At 36.5% G+C, this 25,133-nt stretch overlaps 1 protein-coding gene across 2 annotated transcripts; it reads right to left on the bottom strand.

Annotated features, from left to right (window-relative positions):
* Nucleotides 1-6,916: 6,916 nt before the first annotated feature.
* Nucleotides 6,917-20,542, bottom strand: LOC122295501 (cucumisin-like). 2 transcript variants are annotated; one of them, XM_043104536.1, is made up of 11 exons: nucleotides 20,384-20,542; nucleotides 20,128-20,216; nucleotides 17,740-17,924; nucleotides 17,344-17,587; nucleotides 16,715-17,225; nucleotides 16,459-16,562; nucleotides 16,081-16,299; nucleotides 15,833-15,944; nucleotides 15,352-15,565; nucleotides 15,155-15,262; nucleotides 6,917-7,462 (listed from the first exon to the last, which is right to left on the bottom strand). In XM_043104536.1, the coding sequence occupies exons 1-11, from the start codon at nucleotides 20,477-20,479 to the stop codon at nucleotides 7,050-7,052; spliced, it is 2,295 nt and encodes a 764-aa protein (XP_042960470.1). In that variant the 5' UTR covers nucleotides 20,480-20,542; the 3' UTR covers nucleotides 6,917-7,049. The 2 variants fall into 2 exon arrangements, with proteins under 2 accessions (XP_042960470.1, XP_042960471.1); XM_043104537.1 differs by having other exon boundaries at nucleotides 17,740-17,834.
* Nucleotides 20,543-25,133: the final 4,591 nt, after the last annotated feature.

Raw genomic sequence — 25,133 nt, 5'->3', positions numbered from 1 at the left:
AAGGCCAACAGAGGAATTTAACTAAAGTTAAAAGTTACTAGATAAGTTATCAACTGGTATACTTAAATCAAGAAACCCAAGTCTCCTTAAATAGGTTTGCAAATGTGCTCCTCCTTCACTTCTCACCCATGTGAGACTTAAGTAAAGGAGCAAAAAGTCAACACCCTCAAGCTGCTAACTCCAGCCTCTTCAGTCTCACCCTATAAATTAGCTCACCCCAGAAATTAGCTCACAAATTTTGCCTCCAATGAAAACCCCAACCCCTTCAATTTCTCACTCTAGAAACCTTCGAAGATTTCTCTCTCAACAAAGACCCCAGCCCCATCTCCCTCACCCCCTTCAGTGAGAATGCTGGTGATAATCCTGGTAGCGCTTATGGCAGATGAATTGGCCGCAGACAACGAGTCCAGTGAGCTGGAAATTTGGGCTAGAATGAAGAATTTGTGCTGGTTGCTCTTCTTGAAGATGAAGAATACGATAGTGGTTTAACAAAAACGAAAATGAAGGAGAGCCCACCACTACAACGAGGTTTCCAAACTAACCCAAATGCACAAGAACCCAGTATCTATGTAGCTTAGAGCATATTATTCTTTCTCCCCAAAAACTTTCTCCAAAGATTGAACCAAAAAATAGAACAAAGAGAAAGAAAAAAAAAAGAAGAAGATTCGAAGTGTTGAGAATGATGCTGGGTTTGGAATTGGATGGGTTAGTCCCAAAGCGGCACTCCATTTTACACTATTTATTCTTACGTTCTTCTATCATCAAAACCAGAAAATAAAATATTTTATTTTTATTTTATCTTTTTGAGAAAAAAAGGGTGACCTGCTCCCTAGCTTATTATCGGCCCGTTTAAATAGTAAAAGTATTTTATTTCATCTCATATTATTATTATTATAATTTTTTAAATTTTCATACAAAATATAATAAATAATTTAATTTTTTTTAAATCTCAAAATAATAATAATATTAAAAAAATAATATTTTATTTAATTTTTATCTAAAATCATCTTATCTTATTTCACTATTTAAACTGCACTAGTGAGATTTCGAGTATTGAAAGTCACCCACGTACGTTAATTCTACAAGTTTCCAACTCTGGCCCCCAACGGCTACGGCCCTACCCCATAAATTCAATAATTAGTTGGATACACAGCTCGTTAACCCTTTAGGTCACAATTTACACGTCCTTAATTATGATTAATGCTATATACCATGCCCTCATATAACTTTTATGATCTTATTATATAATATGTAACATATTTATCATTATTGAATGATAAAGAACCATCCAATAATAATAAATATATCACATCTTATATAATGAAATGAAAATGAGATGATACGTAACTAGTATATTATATAGAATTTTCTTATAATTATATGAGGTTTGTTAGTTATCATACCACACATCACATATTACACATCTAACACCACACTTATTTTATTATTTTTATTATTATTTTCTTGTTTTATTCCTCTTAAACTAATTAAGTTCTTCTACTCATCATCAATATACCATATATTTGGCAATGGAAGAAAATTAAAAAAATTAAAAAATTATGTTGTGTGATGAGTAGAGTTTTTAAGAAAATTAAAAAAATTATGTTCTATGATGAGTATAATTTTTCTAATTATATTTACCACAGTAGAAGCTACATATACAACTACGACACAACTCCACCTTCTCTACGCGCGCACGCGCGTGTGTGTGTTTTTTTTTGGTCAATGAGAGCATGAGAGATTATTGAGATCCATTATTGGATGTTTCTAATGAGAGCATTTTCATTTTTCACAACAAGCCGATCATCTTGATTAAATAAAAGAGTAATGCTATTTAAATATTTTTACACTACATACTGTCTATACGATATATACAATTTGATTTGTAAGATTCAAATTTTAAAATTTATATTCTAAATCAAAGTATATCATATGTATGGTATGTGGTGCAAATATCTTGAAATAAAATTATTCTAAATAAAAATATCAACTATGAAAAAAAATACAATGAAAAGAAGATTATATATATAGTATTTTTCTACTTTCTTGGCCTCAGTGAAACCAAAATATAAAGTAAAAGATAATCTTGTTAAAAGAGGCCAAGTGTTATAAACCGATTTATATTACTACCTTTAGCCGTCATAATAGCCGTCATTATTGACTGTCCTTCGCCGTCATAATTGACCACCTGTAGCCGTCATAATTGACCGCCTGTAGTCGTCATAATTGACCGTCCTTAGCCTCCAATTATGACCACCCGTAGTTGTCATAATTGACCACCTGTAGCCGTCATAATCACGAGTCGATTTCTCGCAGAAATAATATTGATATGCTTTTGAAATTGATGCAATTTTATTAAGGTTTTTATTAGCTTGATAGTTACCTAGAGTTTAGGTATGCATGATTAACTATATATTTATATGGATCACTAGATATGAAATGCATATAGTCCTGAAGTACTTATTCTATCAAGTTTCAAAAATCCTTATATGATCTAAAACAATCTAAACGCATGTGGAACAAACTATTTTTGATATATTTTTAGTATTTATATTAACTTTTATTGCAGTTTATATAGATGATTTAAATATCATTGAGGCTTCAGAAGAGCTCATGAAAACTGCACATATTTGAAATATAAATCATAAACCCTTTTGGCTTCAAGGGGGAGATGGATGAAATTATTAGTTCTGAAATACCATCTCTTAAGTACAATTAGTATTTCAGATTCATATTACGGTTTTGTAACAAATGTGCATTATTAAAGGAGAAATAAAATGGAGCACACAGAACATCTACCAGAAGATAGAAACACAATATGAATATTTGTGAAGTATTATGTTATTATCTCGAAACAAAATTACAGAAATTTGAGGCTCTTCGCTTCATTCTTTAAACGATCTTGCTTTTCAAAAATTTGCATGACATCCTTGTCTAAAGGAGTAGGCAATCGAAAAAAGGAGTTAAGCAAGGATTTTAAATTCCTATTCTCTTGCTTTATTGCTCTTATCTTCGTGTTGGACTCCAGAAGAAGTTGTTGAAGGATATAAATTTTCTCGTTGAGTTTGTCAACCTCACAAGTTTTGGATTGTAGTCGTTGAGAAAATACGACAATGATTGATGAGTATTGGGTATCGAGGAGACTCACAAGCTTGTAGATAGCATCATTATCTGACTTATTAGTCAGATCATTATTGTATTACATTATAGCTCCTACGGTAGAAGCAAAAACAACTGGTGAACGAGGGGTATAATACCTCATATATTGGTCACGAGAAGATTGATGGGCCATTGCAGAGTAAGAATGCATAAAGAGATTGTAGAGTAAGAATGCAAACTAATTACAGATGGGATGCGAATGAAGATGAGCTGAATATTTCTTTTATAGAGAAAAGTATGAAAGTAAGACAAAATTATATATATTAATAGAGGATACGCTAAACACATATATCATTAGTACAGTTATTTACTAGACCATGAAATTAAAAGCAGCTTGCCCCTACTCTCTTAGAAGTTGGATTTTTTCAGATATCCACAGCGATATTAAATGCAGTTTGTCCTTATTGTCTAAGTATTTGGACTTCTTCAAATATCCGTTGATGCTGATCCTGAAGATCACGAGCATACTGTTTTAGCGTCTTATTCTCTTTCTTCAGTTTCTTGTTCTTACGACTCTTCGCAGAGAGCTTCTAATGCAATTAGGATATTTGATTATTGAGTTGGTTGACCTCATTCACTTTAGCTAATAACCTCCGAGATATGGTCATAACAGAGGCAAAATATTGAGCACTAAGAAATCTTGATTCTGAAACGACATCAGAATAAATCCTTCCAGAAAGACGAATCTCTGCTCCTATCATAAGAGTAACATCCTCAGGTGAGTAAAAGGAAGGACAAAACTTCTCTATTGCTTCAAAGCATCTCTCGTGAAGCATCTCTCTATAAGAGACAAGAGATGTAGCATCATAGCCCTATGGCGCTTGACAGCTATAGAAGAGCTATAAAATCCTGCGGTGCTTGTCTGGTCTAAAAAGGTGGCTACCGTTTTTATTGAATATAGAGGTTGGCGGCTTAAATTTGATGACTTCTCCACTAACTATGTTATTTACAAGAACTCTAAAAGAGCACAACTCCAGAAGAGTAGTGAATTTAATGTTAAAACGATATTGAATCAATATGACGAATTTGTTTACCAAAACATTACCAACTGCATCATTTAAAGAGTTGGTACACAATATGGAGATGCATCAACGCAAAGACCTTTCACTATAAAGTTTTGAAACACTTTTATATAGACAAAGCTCATCCCCTGAGTACTCCAATGGTTGTTTGATCACTTAATGTGCAGAAAGACCCATTCCATCCTTGTGAAGACGATGACGAAATTCTTGGTCTTGAAGTACCTTATCTCAGTGCAATTGGAGCCCTAATGTATCTTGCAAATTGCACTCGGTTTGATATTGCATTTTCAATTAATTTACTTGCAAGATATAGTTCCACACCAACTCAAAGTCATTGGAATGGTATTAAACATGTCATTCACTACCTCCGAGGTATGATTGATATGAGATTAATTTATCAACATAGATAAAGTCCACAATTAGTTGAATATGCGGATGCAGGTTATCTTTCATATCCATACAAGAAGATCATTGCAATTCATGAGGAGAAAGGTGAAATTAATGTCAAGAAGATACAGTTAAGTGATAATCTTGCAGATTTATTCACTAAAGCATTATCAACTGCAACATTTAAGAAGATTATGCAGAACTTTGGAATACAGAGACTTGAAGACCTATTATTATGTACTTTTCAGGGGAAGTAATGTCTTGAAGACTTGTGCTGATTGTACTATTTTTCCTTCGCTAAGATTTTTTCCCATTGGGTTTTCCTTTGCAAGTTTTTTAATGAGGCAATCTTAAAGCGCTTAGCGATACACATGAATATTGTACTCTTTTTTCTTAGCTATTGATTTTTTTTCCCACAGGATTTTTCCTTGGCAAGGTTTTAACGATGCATATTCTTTATATGTGGTCATCCAAAGGGGAGTGTTATAAACCGATTTGTATGACCACCTTTAGCCGTCATAATAACCATCATTATTGACTGTTCTTAGCCGTCATAATTGACCGCCTGTAGCCGTCAATTATGACTGCCCGTAGTCATCATAATTAACCGTCCTTAGCCGTCAATTATGATGGCCAACACCTCCTTTGTACTCCTATATATATGGGTATCTTTCAAGGTTTTCAATATTTGAATAACAAACACCTCTCTCTCACGTTCAAGATCTCTCTCTCTCTCTCTCTCTCTCTCTCTCTCTCTCTTCATTAGTTTCATAACACCAAGAAAAATTTTCTTTGTAAACCTCTAAATGCATTGTTGAATTAGTCAATGAAAAAAAAATCAATTTTTTATATGGTTGATGTTAGTCAATACGTCAATGCTAGCGCCCTCGCTTTCCGTCTTTTATTTCCCTTTCATCTGTCGAGTCTTTTCTTCTCCACGAGTTTTTTTCCATGTTGAGACCCAAAAAGATAATAAATTTTCCTAGAACCATAAACACTACACAGGATGATTTATTTATTTCCACGTCTAAATAACTTAGTGCAGTAGAACATTAAAATTGCAAGATAGAATCTTTATTTGGTAGATGCACCTAATCAATGCCCTATATAACTTGAGCGAAGTCTTAGATAGAAATGAGTTTTCCGACACTTACTTAGGGAACAAACAATGCAATGGGGCTCCTCACTTGGAAGGTACCGTCGTCTCACGTTAAAGAAGCAGAGACTATAAACTTACCTATACTTCCTTCAATCGTGAGCGTATATGGTTATATAGAATTCTCTTATAGTTATATTAGGTTTGCTACTCATCATACCACACATCACATAACATACACCACATACTACAATAATTTTTATTATTTTTATTTTTTCTTAATTTATTTATTATTTTATTATTTCTAATTAACTAATTGAGTTCTTCTACTCATTATCCATATAACATACATTTGGTAAGGGAAAAAAAAATTAAAAAATCATGTAGTATGATGAATAGAATTTTTCTAATTATATGTCCCACAGTAGAAGCTAAACAACTAGGACACGACATCTCCACCTTCTCTACGTGTGTATGTGTGTTTTTTTTGGGTTCAATGAGAGCATGAGAGATTATTGAGATCCATTATTGGATGTTTCTAATGAGAATTTTCAGTTTGCCAATGAGGGAAAACGATCCGACCATCTTGATTAAATAAAAGAGTAATGGTATTTAAATGTTTTCATACTACACACAATCCATACAATATAATTTGATTTATAAGATTCAAATTTTAAAATTTATATTCTAAATCAAATTATGTCATATGTATAGTATGTGTGGTACAAATGTCTTGAAATAAAATTATTCTAAATAACAATATCTACTATGGAAAACAAATATAATGATAAAAAGATTACATATATAGTACTATTTTTCTACTTTCATGGCCTCAGTGTGAGACCTAAATATAAAATAAAAGATAATCTGTTAAGCGAGGCCAACAAAAGTTTTATTTGTAATGCTCTAATTAAATGCAATGTTCAATTAGTCAATGAAAAAAAATCAATTTCTTATAGGGTTGATGTTAGTCAATACGTCAATGTTAGCGCCCTTGCCCCTATAAGAAAAATGGGTTTTTAAATTGTTTGCGAATAGTCTTTTTATTGCAATAAATTAGTTACAAAAATTCATTTTTCTTGTACTGACTTTCTGTCTTTTATTTTCCTTTCATTTGTCAAGCCTAATTGCCTTCTCCACGAGTTCCATGTTGAACCCAAAAAAATGATAAATTTTCCAAGAACCATACACACTACACAGGTTGATTTACTTATGTTTTTTCCACATCTAAATAACTAAGTGGAGTAGGACATTAAAATTGCAAGATAGAATCTTTATTTGGTACATGCAATTGCAATAGAATCTTTATTTGGTACATGCACCTGATCAATGCTCTTTATAACTGTAACAAAGTCTTAGATAGAAGCGAGTTTTCCGACACTTACTCAGGGAACAAAGACAGCAATGGGGCTCCTCACTTGGAAGGTACCGTCATCCCACATTAAAGAAGCAGAGACCATAAACTTATCTGTAGTTCCTTCGATCGTGAGCATATACGGTAGCTTTTGTCCAAGATATGTGAAAGATAGAATGCTAGGAGTTACTTTGATAGTAAGTCCAAGTGGGGAGTTCAAAATAGCTTTATACCTAGACGTCGGTGATCCAACATTGGTGACAATCCGATTGAAAACATGATTGATGGATGTCAAGGGCGGCGTGGATAGAGCAAATGCAGGATAGTTTAGATCATTCACTGTTCCATTAGTGGCATCAGAACAACTACTATTGTCCCCAGTCAAAAGTTGTAATGATTTGGTATTATATCCTTGTCCGCACAGAAATTTTATGTAGTCAGCTGTGAAAAAGCAGTGGTTCTACACAACACTACACCTAGAGGGGGGGTGAATAGGTGTAATCTAATTTTTTATGACTTTTTGAAAATTAATCAAACAAGCAGATAATAAATGAAACAAATAACACAAATAATCAACACATAATTTTGTTCACGGAGTGGAAACTCATTTGAAGAACCTCTTCAAAATCTAAAACCACTCCGGGTGTAAGACACCACCTCAAATCCACTATAGAAACTTTAGTTTGTTACAACCAATTTAGAACACTCACAAAACCTTTGTAGAAGCTAAACTTGGCTTGCAACACCACGAGTGACCCACTCGATCTCTACATGCATGTAGTGTCGGAACTCCGACCTTCCTATAGCTTCCCACGAGAACCTCTCGATCTCTGCATCAACGGCAGCTCCGGACTCTTCCGGCCAACAAAAATGTCCACTTCAATGGACTCAAGTAAAAGCTGATTTTTGTGTATGTTGTGGTGGAGAAATGTTTTTCCAAGAAAGAATCAATCAAATGGGGGAGAGATTGCTCTAAGATGTTCTTGGAGGCCCTTAGGGTTTTTGCTCTGATTCTCCACACATAGAACAGAAGCTAACATGTTCTATTTATAGTTCCCATCAAATGAGGCGTTCAAAACCCTACATTGTAAGTGATCTGGAACATTGGCTCGAGCGAAGTGTCGAGCGAAGGTCGAGCGCCGAAATCTGCCTGAGTTCGCTCGAGCGCCATGTCGAGCGAGTATCGAGCGGTCGACTCTGCCTGAGTTCGCTCGAGCTCAGTGTCGAGCGAGGGTCGAGCGACACACTCTGCCTGGGTTCGCTTGAGCTCAGTGTCGAGCGAGGGTCGAGCGGTTGAATCTGCCTGAGTTCGCTCGAGCTGTATGTCGAGCGATGGTCGAGCGGTTGAATCTGCCTGAGTTCGCTCGAGCCGTATGTCGAGCGATGGTCGAGCGGTTGAATCTGCCTGAGTTCGCTCGAGCGCTCTGTCGAGCGAGGGTCGAGCGAAGTCGCTTCTTCTGACCAATAATGAGCACACTTCAAGCCCACTTCAATCCTTCCGCAACAACACTTGTTACAACACTATTTTACACAGGTTTTCACAAGAATATGCCAACACGCTCATTTTTCCCTCAACAATCTCCCCCTTTGGCATTTCTGTGACAAAACCTCTAACCTATACATATGACCTAATCCTAGCACACCCAATTAGATCCATATTCTTGAACATGTTGAAAAATTTCTGCACACGCTTAGCAAACGGTTAAACATACCCATTCACATATGCACAAAAACGTATTTGCAATTCTCAAATCATAATTCATGTCAAGTACAGGTTTTAGAAGAGAAATATTTCATTAAACAACAAATCATAGATTGAGTTCAAGAAACATTTGTCAGACAATCAGCAGCTAACAAGAAATATAAATCAACAGAAATAACCAAAAGCTGCTGTTCCCCCAAAACAAAAAAAAACAAAAAATGTGTTAGTACAAGTAACACTCCCCCTGAGTTAATACTGTACTACTCCCCCTCAACAATATCTCCCCCTCAACAATCAATCTCCCCCTTTTTGTCACAAGAAGCCAAGGGTCTCAATCATCACCATCGACATCCTCATCATCCTCATTGAGCTGCCTCTCGATGTCATTGAAGCGTTGAGTCACAAGTTGTTGCAGGTTGTCAACTTTCACCTCAAGAAGTCGAACCGGGCGTCAAGGCGAGCTAGATACTCAAGTACCTGCTGAAGACCGGGCTCCGACGAACCGGGGGCTGAGGAAGATGGCTGAGAGCTGGATGGGGCCGAGGTAGACGGCTGAGAACTAGATGGTCGAGAGCTCGAAGGCTGAGAGGAGGGAGCGGGAGGGTGCTCAACACGGATAGGCTGTGGAGTTGTGTGAGCACGACTTAGCTGAACCGTCCTACGACCAATAGGAGCCTTAAGAGCAATCCTAGGCTCCTGAGGATGGAAAGCAACAGATTGGGAGAGAGCTATTCGGGTGATCAAACACGGTAAGGGCAAACCAGTCCGTGTTTTGGAGGACAGATACGCCTCAACAATAACCCGACACAAAAGACTTCCTAGATCAATGGAGACACCATTGATCAAGGCATACAGCAGACGGGCACGGTCAAGACCCATATCACTATTATGACCAGTAGGATCTAAGTTCGTAAGAACAATCCTACTAAGAATGAGGTGATCGGGGGTAAAACGAGCAGTTGAAATAGGGGTTGTCCTTCCCAACTACTAGGTTGGCCACAAAGACAAGTAGCAATGACTTGTGGACTTGGAGGAGATGTCCGTGAGTAGGGAAACCTAGGATAGAGCTCACGAGGGGCATTTAGCAGAGTCGCTATCATGCCCGGAGTGACTCGGAAAACAACATTCCTGAGACTGACTTCAAATGAGTCATCAACAGATATGTCATGAATATTGGAGTAAAACTCCCTAACCAACTCCACAGAAGGAGTGGGATGACCAGTGGTCAATGCCTGCCACTGACGAGACTCAAAAATACGGGGAATTATAGTCTCGGTAAGCTCACCTAATGTCACTTCACGCTCGACTATGGGAGTACGATGCGAGAAGTTCTGAGAGTATAACTCTTGGGCTCGGGCACTATGGAATTGGGCTTGAACGGGTGCAGGAGGGTTTTGGCGAGGACGAACACGTCGAGACATGGTGTCGGCTGTAGACAGAGTCAAAGACGTTAGACAAGGCTAAGGCAATGCAAAGACGTGATGGATGCATGCATGCTGACGCAACAATGCCAACTAACAATGCAAGACTCGGTGCATGCCCGATGTCACTCCTCATTTTTCAAAACAATAACAAATGCATAGGTCAAATTGTCCCATATGCATGCCAATGCCTACTCATGTGAAAGACCAACATGCATGCTAATGCCAACCGCATTCATGACACATGCAATGACAACTCAAGCCATTTACAAGCTAATGCCAACTCATTTGCAAGCGGAAGCCAAACCTCATGTATGACCCATGTGCAAACCAATGCCAATTCTAAACCAAAATGCCTTCAAAACATAATGCAATCTTAGTGAAATGATGTCTCAAACCTAGGATAGACATGAAATAGATATGGGAGCAATGCTATGCCAATGCATGATGAAAAACCAAAAACACACTTCATTGAGGCATTTTATCGAATACTTGGAGTGCATCCAAGTGAGAAACTCGGGTATAGACCCATGGGAGTTTCAAAAAAAAAACTCCTAAATACAACCAATCCCAACAATGGCTATACAATAGCCTCAATAAAACAAGATAAAAGAAAAACAATCGAAGAAAGACTCTCAAACACCCAATCCGAAACCCAAATGCATAACAACACACGGAAAAACCCTAAAATAAAAGCATCAAATCACGAAAATACAAGAGAGAAAAGGATTTACCTTGGTTTGAGGATGATTTCGGGAGGAAAACACTTGTTTAAACGAAGAAATTTGAGAAAAGGAGGAAGAAAATCGCACGGGAGGGAGAAAGATGCCACTGTGCTCGAGCGGCTCGAGCGGCGCTGGGTTTTTATACCAGGCGTTCGCTCGAGCGAACTTAAAACCCTCGAGCGGCTGTCGAGCAGTTTTCGCTCGAGCGGGGTTGAGCGAGTGTCGAGCGAGACCTCCAGAAAAACACATTTTGCCCAGTTTTGAGGCACACAACACTCACATGACTTAGACAAATACTGGGAATGTCAATTTTCACACCAAGAGTACATATCAAATGTAGAGAAGCATCATATTCCCATACAACACGCAGTTTAAAACAAAGTATCACAAGTAATATAGACGTGCGTGTTTAAAACGGTCCTTGCTCAATCAAGAAATGTCAACCGTAAGGCGTGAGTGGGGTTGGGCTGAACATGAAACCATAGGTGCTTGGGAAGCTCATTCAAGACACAGAAAGTCAAACCTAATGCTGCTAGGACCTGAATCTTTCTGTTTAAATACTTGTCTCAGTATGTTCAAGAAAACAGAGAACTTATTCTGTTTTTCACCCTCCCTTTTCTTTTCCCTTTTTTTTTTTTTTTTTTATTTTTTTTATTTTTTTTATTTTTTTTATTTCAACTTCACTTTTTCTTTTCCTTTTGAGATACATATTTTTGCACAAATGAACCATGATGAGGTCATCTAGCCCGTGGTCAATTCTGTATGAAGATAGAGCTTCCTACCACTTTTGATTGCCTCCCCAATAAACTCACAAGGGGTGAAATGTCAATTGACCGAGTTTGGAGTGAAGTGTGTGATGCCAGTCACAGATTACACGAGATACTCATGTTCCAAATCTTTGTAAAATATAGAAATATGATACAAATCTCAAAAGACACATGCACTTAGATTTTAGAATTAACAACCCCACTATCATATAGCCCAATCATGAAGTGCATGTAGGGGCAGCAAACAACGATAAATAAACTAGACAACAACAAACAAGAAAAATAAACAACAACAAAATAAAACAAAAATGCATGTAATGTATGTAATGCATGCCTGTCAGTCTACAACACCAAAACCATGTGTGGCTCGCGTCTTTCCCTTTTGGATGATCCACCTTGGTATCCATTTCTTTGAGAAAGGCTTTTCAATTTTCTTGGTGTGCCTCTTAAGCTCAAAACAGTTTGGTCGGATGTGACCAATTTTACCACAATGATGACACACGGGGCTTGCTTTGTGAGGTCTTTGTCTCAAGAAGGTTGAGACATTCTTAGAGTCATTCATGTAATTCTTACCCCTTCCAGAAGGATAAGCAGTTCTACTATTAACAAATGCAGGAGCATTCACAAAATGACTCATTAATTTAAAACAGTTTGGTCTAATATGGCCTAGCTTCCCACAATGATGACATATGGGGCTCATGTTGCGAGCTCCTTGTCTTTTGGGAGGAGGAACAGACTTTTGCACTTGCACAGGCTTCTTGCCCTTTTCAGATGGATGAGCCTTCTTTTTCTCAGTCATTTCAGGAACAAACACTGTGGTTCTCACATTTTTACCGAAAGCTTTTGAGCTTGAAGGAGCATCAGGATTCTCTTCAAAATAGCCTAAACCACTTTTATCACTAGATGACTTTCCTAAACCTAGGATTTTGTCAAGCTGGTTTGTCCCAATGGAGAATTTTTGCAACTTAGTATTTAACAAAGTTAGCTCATTTTCATGAGTTGTCACTTTATCTTCCAAAGTCACATTTCTCTTTTGCAACTCATCTGTTAGACCAATGGCTTCTCTCAGTTTGCTCTGAAGCCCTTCATTTTCTCTTTTGCATAAATCTATTTCCTCAATATGTGCTTTATTGAGTTTCCTCAATTTCACACATTCCTTGTACAACTTCTCATAGATTTCCTGCAAGTCATCTTCATCCCCGGATTCATTTTCAGAAACACTCTCAATTTCAACCACAGATTCACTGTTATGACTTTTTCCTGCAACAGAGGAAGTGAAAGCCATGTAGTTGAAATTTTTCTTCCTGGGAGAACTCTCTTGTGAGTCACTTGACTCAGACTCACTATCAGTCAAGGAAGCAGCATTCGCTTTCTCTTTGGCCCTTTTGTAATTTGCACACTCAAGTCGAATGTGACCAAAACCATGAGATTCATGGCACTGAATATTGTCATTGACAGCTCTAGTTTCTCTCTTATACCTCCCTTCTCGGTTTTCTGAACTAGAACCTCCATTGATACCCTTGAACCTTCTCTTTTCTTGTCTTGGGTTTTTCTGGGCAAACATCTTCCTGAATTTTTTAGCATAAAATGCTATCTCCTTGTCACTCATGGCAAGTTCGTCAGAAGATTCACCAGACTCTTCTCTAATAGCTTTGAGGGCTATGGACTTGTTTTTCTTATCCATAGGAAGAGTATGTTCATAGGTTTGTAAGGAACCCACCAACTCTTCAACTCTCATGTTGTCCAAGTCTTTGCTTTCTTCTATAGCAGTGACTTTGGGACGAAACCTCTCAGGAAGAGATCTAAGGACTTTTCTCACAATTCTGTCCTCAGGAATTCTATCCCCTAAATTAAAACGAGAATTGACAATATCATTAAGTTTGCTATAGAAGACATCAAAAGTTTCATCATCCTTCATCCTAAGTTCTTCAAAGTTGGTGGTCAGCAGTTGAAGTTTAGAATTTTTTACAGCCTTGGTACCTTCATGGGTAACCTCAAGAATGTCCCATGCCTCTTTGCAATTTTCACACATGGAGATTCTTTTGAACTCCTCCTGGGACACGGCCATGAATATCGCATTTAGGCCTTTGCTATTCCAACTACACTCGTTGACTTCATCCCTAGAGTAATTTTCCACACCCTTGGGGGTTTCGACTCCCTCAATGAATACAACCGGTTGTTTCCATCCCTTTGTTACAGAGGTCCACACTCGTTCATCCACAGACTTAAGGAAAGCTCTCATTCGAACCTTCCAATACGCATAGTTACTTCCATCAAAAAATGGTGGAGATGTGAGTGATTGAGACCTATCCATATAAACCACTACAGCAGGATCACACTCAGGAACTAAATCCTAGCGGAGTGAACCCTCTCTGATACCAATTGAAAAAGCAGTGGTTCTACACAACACTACACCTAGAGGGGGGGTGAATAGGTGTAATCTAATTTTTTATGACTTTTTGAAAATTAATCAAACAAGCAGATAAGAAATGAAACAAATAACACAAATAATCAACACATGATTTTGTTCACGGAGTGGAAACTCATTTGAAGAACCTCTTCAAAATCTAAAACCACTCCGGGTGTAAGACACCACCTCAAATCCACTATAGAAACTTTAGTTTGTTACAACCAATTTAGAACACTCACAAAACCTTTGTAGAAGCTAAACTTGGCTTGCAACACCACGAGTGACCCACTCGATCTCTACATGCATGTAGTGTCGGAACTCCGACCTTCCTATAGCTTCCCACGAGAACCTCTCGATCTCTGCATCAACGGCAGCTCCGGACTCTTCCGGCCAACAAAAATGTCCACTTCAATGGACTCAAGTAAAAGCTGATTTTTGTGTATGTTGTGGTGGAGAAATGTTTTTCCAAGAAAGAATCAATCAAATGGGGGAGAGATTGCTCTAAGATGTTCTTGGAGGCCCTTAGGGTTTTTGCTCTGATTCTCCACACATAGAACAGAAGCTAACATGTTCTATTTATAGTTCCCATCAAATGAGGCGTTCAAAACCCTACATTGTAAGTGATCTGGAACATTGGCTCGAGCGAAGTGTCGAGCGAAGGTCGAGCGCCGAAATCTGCCTGAGTTCGCTCGAGCGCCATGTCGAGCGAGTATCGAGCGGTCGACTCTGCCTGAGTTCGCTCGAGCTCAGTGTCGAGCGAGGGTCGAGCGACACACTCTGCCTGGGTTCGCTTGAGCTCAGTGTTGAGCGAGGGTCGAGCGGTTGAATCTGCCTGAGTTCGCTCGAGCTGTATGTCGAGCGATGGTCGAGCGGTTGAATCTGCCTGAGTTCGCTCGAGCCGTATGTCGAGCGATGGTCGAGCGGTTGAATCTGCCTGAGTTCGCTCGAGCGCTCTGTCGAGCGAGGGTCGAGCGAAGTCGCTTCTTCTGACCAATAATGAGCACACTTCAAGCCCACTTCAATCCTTCCACAACAACACTTGTTACAACACTATTTTACACAGGTTTTCACAAGAATATGCCAACACGCTCATTTTTCCCTCAACAAGCTGCATCAATATCATAGATTAAACCGGGATTTGGAGCCGTTGAAGGATTTATATTACCTGCACCGTATGCAAATTCAGCCTCTGGATTCTTTCCAGCACTCATGGGGTCAGCTGCCAGTAATACACCAAATGGGGAAGGAGTGAGAAGTGGTAATACATGACAAATTAAGATTGATGGGTTGTAAATAGCTATATATTACCGGTAGTCATGAGAGCCGACTTAATAGCGGCAGGTGACCGTTTGGGATGCAATGATTTGATGTAGGCAGCAGCTCCTGTAGCGTGTGGGCAAGCCATGGAGGTGCCCGACAGAATATTGAATGACAGTTTTCTATTATCACCTACAACCCCAGAAATTGGGGAAATTGGTGACCATGCTGCTAGAATGTTGAGTCCAGGAGCTGCTAAATCTGGCTACAAAGAATTAAAAGCAAAAATGCTAAATGTATTTAAGGAAAAATTTATAAAAAATTTACTTCTCCACATGTTAGTTATTAATATGGAAATTTGAAATTCAAAATTTGAATTTAAAAAAAATAATTAAATAAGTTTTGTAAGTAAAAGCGTAAGTACATATAGCACTACTCAAAGTACTTAAATCTTAACAATATATAATGAAGAAATATTACAAGAGCGCAACACAAATAAAACCATGATTATTATGAGGAAATTAATTATCACCTTGAAAATGTTAGGCGTAGCTACATTTGGACCCCTTGATGAGAAGTAGGGTACGTAAGGTGCAAATGCATCCTTCCGCTCGTTAGTCTTGAGAATAGTTGCAATCGGGCTCCTATACATATATAGCATATGCACATTAGGATTATTAGTGGGGTTTGAGGTGGTTTTCGAGAGTCGATGCCTATTGGTTGGACCATATATAAGAAATGCATATATAGCCCCTAATTTGAGATATTTTGTGTCTATACCTTGTTGAATTTATGTAGAAGTAGACGTTGCTACCATCTTCGATGCCAAGGTAAGATGCGGACAAGGGAAAAGAGTAGGCAGCATCCCTGCGCCCTGGGCCTTTAATCACAGTTCCAACCGCACTTGCTTGAAATGCTCCTTCCCCATCAACCACCAAATCACAAAGTACAATTTTCCCTTTCATTAAATTCTGATCCAATGAATTTGGCAGACAATACCTGCAGTACTGTAGCATTAGTTCCACTAACTGCTATATATTTGTGAGACGAAAAGAACATTACATTCACCTTCTAGTTTACTGGAGTTATTGGAACACAATCAAAAGGCTACTGGGATATGTATTCTTTTTTTGATCCTATGCATGGTTACCTAGTTACCTGGAATAAGAACCTTGAGAACCCACTGTGGTGTTTGGTGCATCTCCGCCATAAACTATCGGATACATTTCATTCTTGAGGTCAAATGTATTAATTGAAACTCCCTACACATTGAGCAAAGTATACTAATAATTAATTCATTAACAGGCATTCGATGGGATTGAGAAAACAGCTGGATATATTCATACATACTCAAAACTATAGCTATGGGTAGTAGAGAACTAAGATGGGGCTTGATCACTTTATAATTATATACCTCATAGATCTTGTTGTTACCCAATTGGACCTCAGTGAAGAACTTTCGATCTATGGCGCTTGCAGCCACAGAAAGAGACCAGGGTGAAATGTTTGTGAGGGTTGCTAGACCTGGACCCCTGTTACCAGCTGAGTTTGATGTCAATATTCCATTTCTCATAGCATGAAAGGCACCGATGGCAATTGTATTTTTAAAATAGCTATCAGCAGTTCCACCAATTGAAATAGATATTAGGTCGACACCATCAGCAATAGCATCATCAAAAGCTGCAAGAATGTCAGCGTCACTACAGCCATCAAGCCAACATACTTTGTACACAGCAATGCGTGCTGATGGAACCCCTCCTCGTGCTGTTCCTGAACCAAGCCCCTGTACGCTAGCCATGTTAACAACGTTCCCAGCTGCTATGGATGCGGTATGTGTCCCGTGGCCGTCTGAATCTCGAGGAGATCTAATGTCATTTTCCAAAAAAACTCCACTGCTACGGTAATATTGTGCTCCTATGATTTTACTGCCCAAGCGACAACGCCATTAATTGTAAATGGTTCTCTTTGACTGACTATTCCTATATATATGTGTGTGTATGTGCAAATAGGCAAAAAAATGAAAAAGTGGTTGTAAATATATACTTGTTGCATGTAAAGTTGGTTGAGGCTCGGCAGGTGCCCTTCCATTTGCTAGGCGACGGACCAAATCCTTTGTCACTGAAGCTATCAGACTCGGGCCAGATTCCACTGTCAAGAACTCCCACAATGATGTCGCTTTCAACAGTTGTTCTTTCAACTTGTTGCGAGAAGCCAAGGAAGTCCCATGACCTTGTTGTATGGAGCTTATTCTGTTTGTTAGGGAAGACGGACACTACGCCATCCATTCCTACATGTTCATTGTCACAACGTACGCTCGTTTTACTGTATTTATGCATGCATGATATAAAACATGGAGAGAGAGAGAGAGAGAGAGAGAGAGAGAGAGAGAGAGAGAGAGAGAGAGAGAGAGAGAGAGAGAGAGAGAGAGAGGTCGCAAACCAGCCATTTTTTGAGCTTCTTCCTCGGTTAGCTTCGCTGTAAATCCATTGAAACTCCTCTTGAAGCTATAAAGTAGAGATTCCGGTCCAGTATTGCTGAATCCAATTATATAAATTTGACAAGTTAAATGCCTAAATGCTTTCCCATCCCAATCGAATAACTTTGATGGCATTAATTTCATCTCCCTTCGGTCAAAATATTGAAAAGAGTAATAGTTAATATATGGATTTTTTTTTTTTTTTTAAATGAGTGAGATCTATCACTAAGAGATTAAATTTTTAAAGTAGATTTTATATTAAGGAAAATAATAATATGACTACTAAATATGCCCACTAAGTATGCTCATTCATCTATTTTTATTTTTTTGCTAATTGTTAAGGAAGTGAATACTAGTGAATTTATTTTTTTTAATTTTTTCCTTAATAATTAAGTATGTTTAGAAAACGATTAAAGAAAAATTAAAAAACTCATATCTATTAGTGTGCACATTTAGTGGGTACACTTGGTACTCACCCTAATATTCTCCTTAGAGCATCCCAACCGGTACGGCATACGGTACTTTTTCCCATAATTGGATTGAAATTTTAGGGATATGCTTAAAATCATCTCTATATTCGGATCTCTATTTTGGGAAAAGTGTTTGTGAAATGTATAGTGATTCCCCATATTTGGAGAACCACTGTACATCCCCAAATTATTTAATTTTTATTAATAATTTATTTTAATCATTTATACTTTCTATTATATTTATCTACTTAAAATCATTTACAATTTTTATCATACTCATATTTATTATAGTTTTAAATAATAATTTTAAAAATAATTTAAATAATTATGAAAATATAAAAAAATTAACTATAAAAATATTATCATACCCACAAAAAATAATTTAAATTTTTGTTTAAAATATTCACTAGAGTAATAATTCAAAACATAAGAAAAAATATTGAGTAGTTAAATTTGTAAAAAGAAGTGAAAGAAAAAAGTAATAGAAAAAGAATAAAGAAATATTATTTTAATAGAATAGAGAAAAGATAGGGAATGTGATGTAGGAGATTTTTGAAAGATGAGTAAAATTTAGGAAAAAATTTTAGGGAATGTCATTTTTAGCTAAATTATAGGGAATTTTATGGGAAACCCAATGTGAATGCTCTTATATTAATTTACTTCTAAAAAAAAAATACAAACACTTGCACACTCAAGCCCATTTGGATAGTGAAAATGTCTTATTCTATCTCATTATTACAACTTTTCGAAATTCTCACACAAAATATTATAAATAATTCAATTTTTTCAATTCTCAAAATAATAATAATATTAAAATATAATATTTTATTCAATTTTTTACTTACACGTAAATTTATCTCATATATATCAAATCACTCTCAAATGGCACCTCCATCTCCATCAACATTAATTTTCAATATCTAATAAAAAATGAACCAGAAGAACTTTTTTGTTTCTGCATTTGAATTTTAGTTGTCAAAGAGGCCTTGTACATGATTGGACAGAGCACGTGTATATGATTAATGCGACTAATTTTGTATCATAAAAATTCAAAGTTGAATTGTTTTGAAGATATGGTTCCTTTAGCAATAGTAGTATGTCATTAAACATTTCTTATATGGCACGGACAACCACGTCGTGTCCACTATATATAAGATCATTTATAAATATCTAAAATAGGGGCAAAATGGTAATAAAAATATGTAGTGCTCTTAAAAAGAGTTTCGATCGTGAGTTTTACTACGTATAAGAAAAGTCGTGTACTAATCTGCGTACTAATACTGATAATTCTTTCATATTTAAAATTTAAATTACCAATTTTTTTAATAAAATCTACATTTTGACCAATCATATTATATTTGTATACATATTAATGCATAATTATGCTCGCAACTAGACTTTTTCTTCGATCGCAGGATGTGTTAAGGAAATAAATGGATATGATTAATTGTAACAAATAATAAGTAGATTTCGTTCTTTACGTCTAATTTGATTTTTTTTTTTTTTTTTTCACTGGATATAAACCAAACTATATATTTCAAAGTATAGTTTTACACAATAAAATGAATTAAAGAATTTGATATACATACAAATTTAAGTTAACTGATCTCTTAAAATTTTATTATTTTTTCAAGTTAAAATCATTAAATTAAATAAAATTTAAATATTAGTATAAATGAATATTGTAATATTAATTAGATAATTTCGTAAATTTTTTAATACGGTCGCTGCAAATCGTTTCTCTTTAATAAATAAAGGTTGTTTAAGTGTAAGCTTATAAAAAAAAGAAATATATATTCCATAGTAAAACTCTTATAGTAATCACAAGAATTTCAAGCATTACATAGCACCTAAATGTGCCGTTGTACTGCGTTTTATCACCTGTCAATGACTTCTTGTAGCATGCTCGTGTGAAGGGATGATGTGGAAACCTCGTCCTGCCGCCTTTCTCCCATATAGACAATATAAGCCTGCAGCATCCATGCATGCACGTACATGATGAGTATCTTTTATAGATATTTGGTCGGAATTTAAACGGTAGTAATTTGATCAGCTCGATCGTTTCCGTAGAAAACATATATAAGCTGAGATCAGCCATATGTGTGTCAGTGTGTATATATAGATAATTAATGTTTACCTTTCGGTCATTCTGTGAAGCTGAGTGACCAACAAAGAGAATCGTCGCGAGGCTGAGGAGGAGAAGCCATGAAAGACTAGAAGTTTTGCTTGCCATTGGAGGTTCAGGCTCAGCTATGAACTTAGCTAGATAGCGTGTACGTTTTATCCTATATATATATATATATAAACTCATCCAACCGTTGGAAACAAAACACAAAAGGTACGTACGTTGATCAAGATAAGTTTAATATTTAAGGCTGTGATCAGAGTAGTGGAAAGGTCTACACCAACATGATCAGTAGTACTAGTGAAGAACGAATTAAAGTCGAGTGGTTGATTTTCCAACTCCGAAAATTGAAGACGAAAGGCGATCATTATCCACAACAGCCTGTCTCGTGGCCCAGACGCAAAATACAAATGACAACTTGTCGATCGTATGAGATAAATCGAGCGTACCTTATGTTTATATAACTCTATATAAGATTGTGTATTGACGATCTACTCAGCTGAGATCATCAAGCTGTGGTCGGCGTGGATTGACGATCTAGCAAGCTAGAAGCCTATTATCTGATCTAATTTTTTTTAATTATAAGATAGCGACTGAGTACGTACTAGAAACGCTCAAGTACAAAAAAACCAGGCCTAGCTAAGATGAACCAAGTTTGGGACGCATGAAGTTACATTATAAAGTAAAAAATGGAAATGCAAAACATTATTCAATGGCATGGGACTCCAAAATAGCCGAAAACTAGTTTTGAAAGGGCGCGCGACGAACAATTTCGAGGAAGCGTTAAGAGATCCTTGAGTACGTAGTTCAAAATAAGAGTATCTGCCTCATGTGTAAGAAGTACTGTACGTTCGAGTGTTCGATGAAATGTTGATACCCCTTCATGTAATAAGTTTAATATGCCGAGTGTCATGGGAAGTGATAATTAAAACCAATGTTCTCCAACGTTTAGGCAGAACAAAACTTCAAACTGCATCGCACTTCATTAAATATTCCCTTCTGATCTATGGCCTGATCCTCGCGCGTGATTATTATTTTTTCTATATATGTTTGGCCAAGTTCGGAGTTCACTGCTTCCTTAAGAAGATATAAGGAATCAAGGACCGACTCAAGGCCTGCAATAAAATATCTACTGTTAATATATTCAACAAAAAATTGAATAGAAACGGCTACTTACCTAACCAAATTCACGCTCAAAAGTAACTTTGCAACTCCTCAAAACACCACATGCATATACACCTTCCTGTAACTTCATTAAACAAAATATGAATTTTTATTTGAATATTATTGGGACAGATATACGAGCATGCTTCGCCACTCTAGGCCCCCGGCCATCAGCGTCGATCGAGTTCCAAATTATGAGACTCGATATTCTGGGTTTAAGTTTCAGAGGCCGTTTAGTAGTAAACGACACTCCCATAGGTCTGGTTTCAGTTCATGGAGCCCGCACGATTTCTACAGTTTGGAATTCATGGGCTCATTTTTTTTCCCATCAATGGACTACATATATGTTTGAATATGTCATTTTTGGGCAAGCAACGGAATTGCAAAATGTCCCCAACTTTCATATATATATATATATATATATAGAGCATGCCCTACCCAAAAAGAAAAGATAGGACATGGGATTTACATTGAGATTGCGTTTCTTTTTTCTATTGTATATCCTCGCATCAGATCGGAAAAAAATAGAATTGGCCGTGTTAAGTACCTTTGAATGAGGATATGTATCCCCTTTGTTTGGTTTGAAATGAGTGATACATGTTGAAGTTGGACCCAAATGTTACAATCAAACAATTCATTACGTCCCAATCACATCCTTAATTTTCTTTCTTTTTCTTAGAAGGTGTCATGTCTATTCTCCATTATTATGGTATCCACAGACACATAATCATGGCAACAGTGATGACGTTTGTGGCGACTAATATATATCTTATATATGGATGATTATTTCCATAAGAGACAATCATCACGAAGCGATTGGCTGTTCTTCAAGGGAATAATAATGGATATGATTAAGTACAAACAGCCACGATTTTGGCCCCATCACTATGAATATGTATATCACTACAACACAATTTGTATTTTGTGACAAAAGAAACCGTCACAAAAAATGACCAAAATGTCTCCAAATACATTTGAAACCGTCACCACGACCGTCACCCAATGTACGTCATAGAATACAATTAGTGACAGTTTACTGTGTAACCGTCACTAAAAGTAGTGACGGTTGGAGGTGTATGTTCCATTTGGTATAACGTTCAAACATGAAATTTTTTTGTGACAGTTGAAAATAACATTTGAACATATGACATAACGCTCAAACGTCAACCCGACCAATTATCATTCGAATGATAGAAGTTGACGCTCGTTGATTATAGTTTGAACGTATCATTAAAACATTTAAACGTTTATACATCTGAACGTTACTTGCAATAAACGTTCGAATTTCAATTCAAACGTTAACGAACCAATGTTCAAATGTAACTAGTATAACGTTCAGACATTAATTCGAATGTTAACGAAGAAGTGTTCAAACGAATATGGGTACGTTCGGATGTTTGTTTGAACATTAATCGTTTAAACATTCGAACATTTTGTTAGTTGAGTGTGTTTACGTTCGAACGTTGAGTCATACGTTTGAATGTTATGTTTTAATTTTGTTAAATTACGTTCAAACGTTTGTTCAAATATGAACCAATGTTCGAACGTTTTTTATTTACATTCAATTGTACAGATCAGAAATACTAATTTCATAAAATTAAAAAACATACCAATTCTATCATATTATACACTATCGTTTAACAACTAACAATATTTTATAATGTTTCAAAATTAGATATTAAAAGGTATATAGACTGATAAAATTCATTTCTTCTCATTTCCTTCTCGCCCACCGTGATTCTATCTCAATGACATAACAAGTTCCATTTGCACCATCAGCTCCAGCTACACTTGATCTTGGACTTCACGACATATTCTTTCCTCTTGGTCTCTATGTTGGTCTTGCAAATGCATCTCTAAATGAGATTGTCACTTTAAGAGGGACTCCAACTCTTGATGTCTTGACCTCATATACTCATTCTTGTGCTGTGCTGCTTTTCAATTTTTGGTAAGATTATTAATTTGTGAAGTCAATAAAGTTGAGAAAGATGAACTGGAGGAATGCTTGAAAGATCGTCTCAAACCTCTTGCCATACTAGATTTGGGCTCGAGCACTTGCGTGAATATATCTATGTCACTCAGAAAGGATTCCCCAGAAGCTGACTGCATTTCCATTATTTTTTCCTGCGATTTGAAAGAAAACACACAATAAGTAACGTATTAAAATAAATACAAATAAAAAATAATATAGATAACATGTTGCATAATTTATTTAACAAAATTAACACCGCTTATATAATTATTTGCAGCGGCAGGATCCATCCACTCACTACACTCATTAGTGTGAGCAGCAACCTAGACATGAATGAAGGAAAAGTTTTTAGGATCATCACATTTCTAACAAAGCGACATTAGCAATTTTAAAAAGATAGTGTTAGTACTTATATAAAAGAATATCAAAAAAATAAATGAATTATATAATTTATTAATTATCATTTTTTCAACAAGATGGTGGAATGACCTTGAATAGGCACAATGATGGACAGTGAGTGCGGATCTATTTTGTGTATTTGTAGAACTTAAGTACTACAAAATTAATTAAGAATGTTAATTGTAATATATATACATATAATATATAGAACGAATATAAATGTAAATAATTAAAGGAAATAAATCTAGAATACCTGATAATCTGAATATACGAAAAGATCATAGCACTTTCTTCAATCGTCTAACTTCATTTGCTAGAAAAGGGACTACGCAGTCTCTTCCAACGTCTCAAACTTCTTGAAGTGGTCGTGACATCGTCTCTTGTGACGTTGGAATAGTGTAGCCATTAACTCATTCACAGTTCTTAAATCCTCACTACGGCCCAAGTCGAGGTTGAATTCATCCTAATAAGTGAATTATGTCAAAAATATAATATACTAATCTAGGTGAAAAAAATGGACTCTCAAAGTAAACTCACCAGCACACGACTCCGAATGTGCTCCTTAATCTCATTCGGAATATCTCTCCATGATCACATAGAAAATGGAGTATAAGCACGGACTACTATGCCAATATAGAAGGAAAGCGCTACTGCAGTATCATCCACTCCTCCAGTAGAATTATCATGAATGGTTACCTTGAGTTTTCTATGCCTTCAATTGTTTTAAGATAAATGCTATGTGTATAGCCATGAACGCGACGAGCATATGCATCAACTAATAGATAATAGTATAATTAATTAATTATATAGTTATTGAGACAAAGTATTAATATATAAGCAATTATCAACGACATTTCCTTATTGGTAGGTGTCAACTGACTGTCATTCTCTGCCGTGTTAACTTGATCTTCAGGAGTGGATTCCTCGAGTGGGGAGTCCTCATCGAGTTCGAGACTTGGACTTGGTGGAGGAGGCACATTTCTTTTTTGTCGTTTTGGCAGCATCCTTGATAATGATTAATATGATAAAAAAAAATTAATTAGAAGAAATTATGAAAAGTATAATATTCTACAGTCACCTATATTGTAGAATATTTTTACTACTTCTATTCTTCATCTTTGGATATATTTTCTATGCTTGTTTCAGAATCTCCCTCAATAACATCTTCGTCGTCACCATCAACCTCTTCTTTGTCCTCCTTATCCACTTCCTCCCCTTATTCTTCTT

This window comes from Carya illinoinensis, chromosome 15 (genome assembly GCF_018687715.1).
Source record: "Carya illinoinensis cultivar Pawnee chromosome 15, C.illinoinensisPawnee_v1, whole genome shotgun sequence".
Taxonomy (NCBI): domain Eukaryota; kingdom Viridiplantae; phylum Streptophyta; class Magnoliopsida; order Fagales; family Juglandaceae; genus Carya; species Carya illinoinensis.
The sequence above is the reverse complement of the archived record's forward strand: the minus strand, read 5'-3'. Positions and strand labels throughout refer to the sequence as shown.

Bases quoted from the DNA above. Each gene is read 5' to 3' on its own strand.
- LOC122295501 (XM_043104536.1), bottom strand. From the start codon at position 20,479: ATGGCAAGCAAAACTTCTAGTCTTTCATGGCTTCTCCTCCTCAGCCTC. The intron at 17,588-17,739 runs GTTTGCGACCTC...ATGAACATGTAG, and splicing joins AGAAGCTCAAAAAATGGCTG to GAATGGATGGCGTAGTGTCC. The intron at 7,463-15,154 runs CAGCTTGTTGAG...ACTGCTTTTTCA, and splicing joins TTTAATCTATGATATTGATG to CAGCTGACTACATAAAATTT.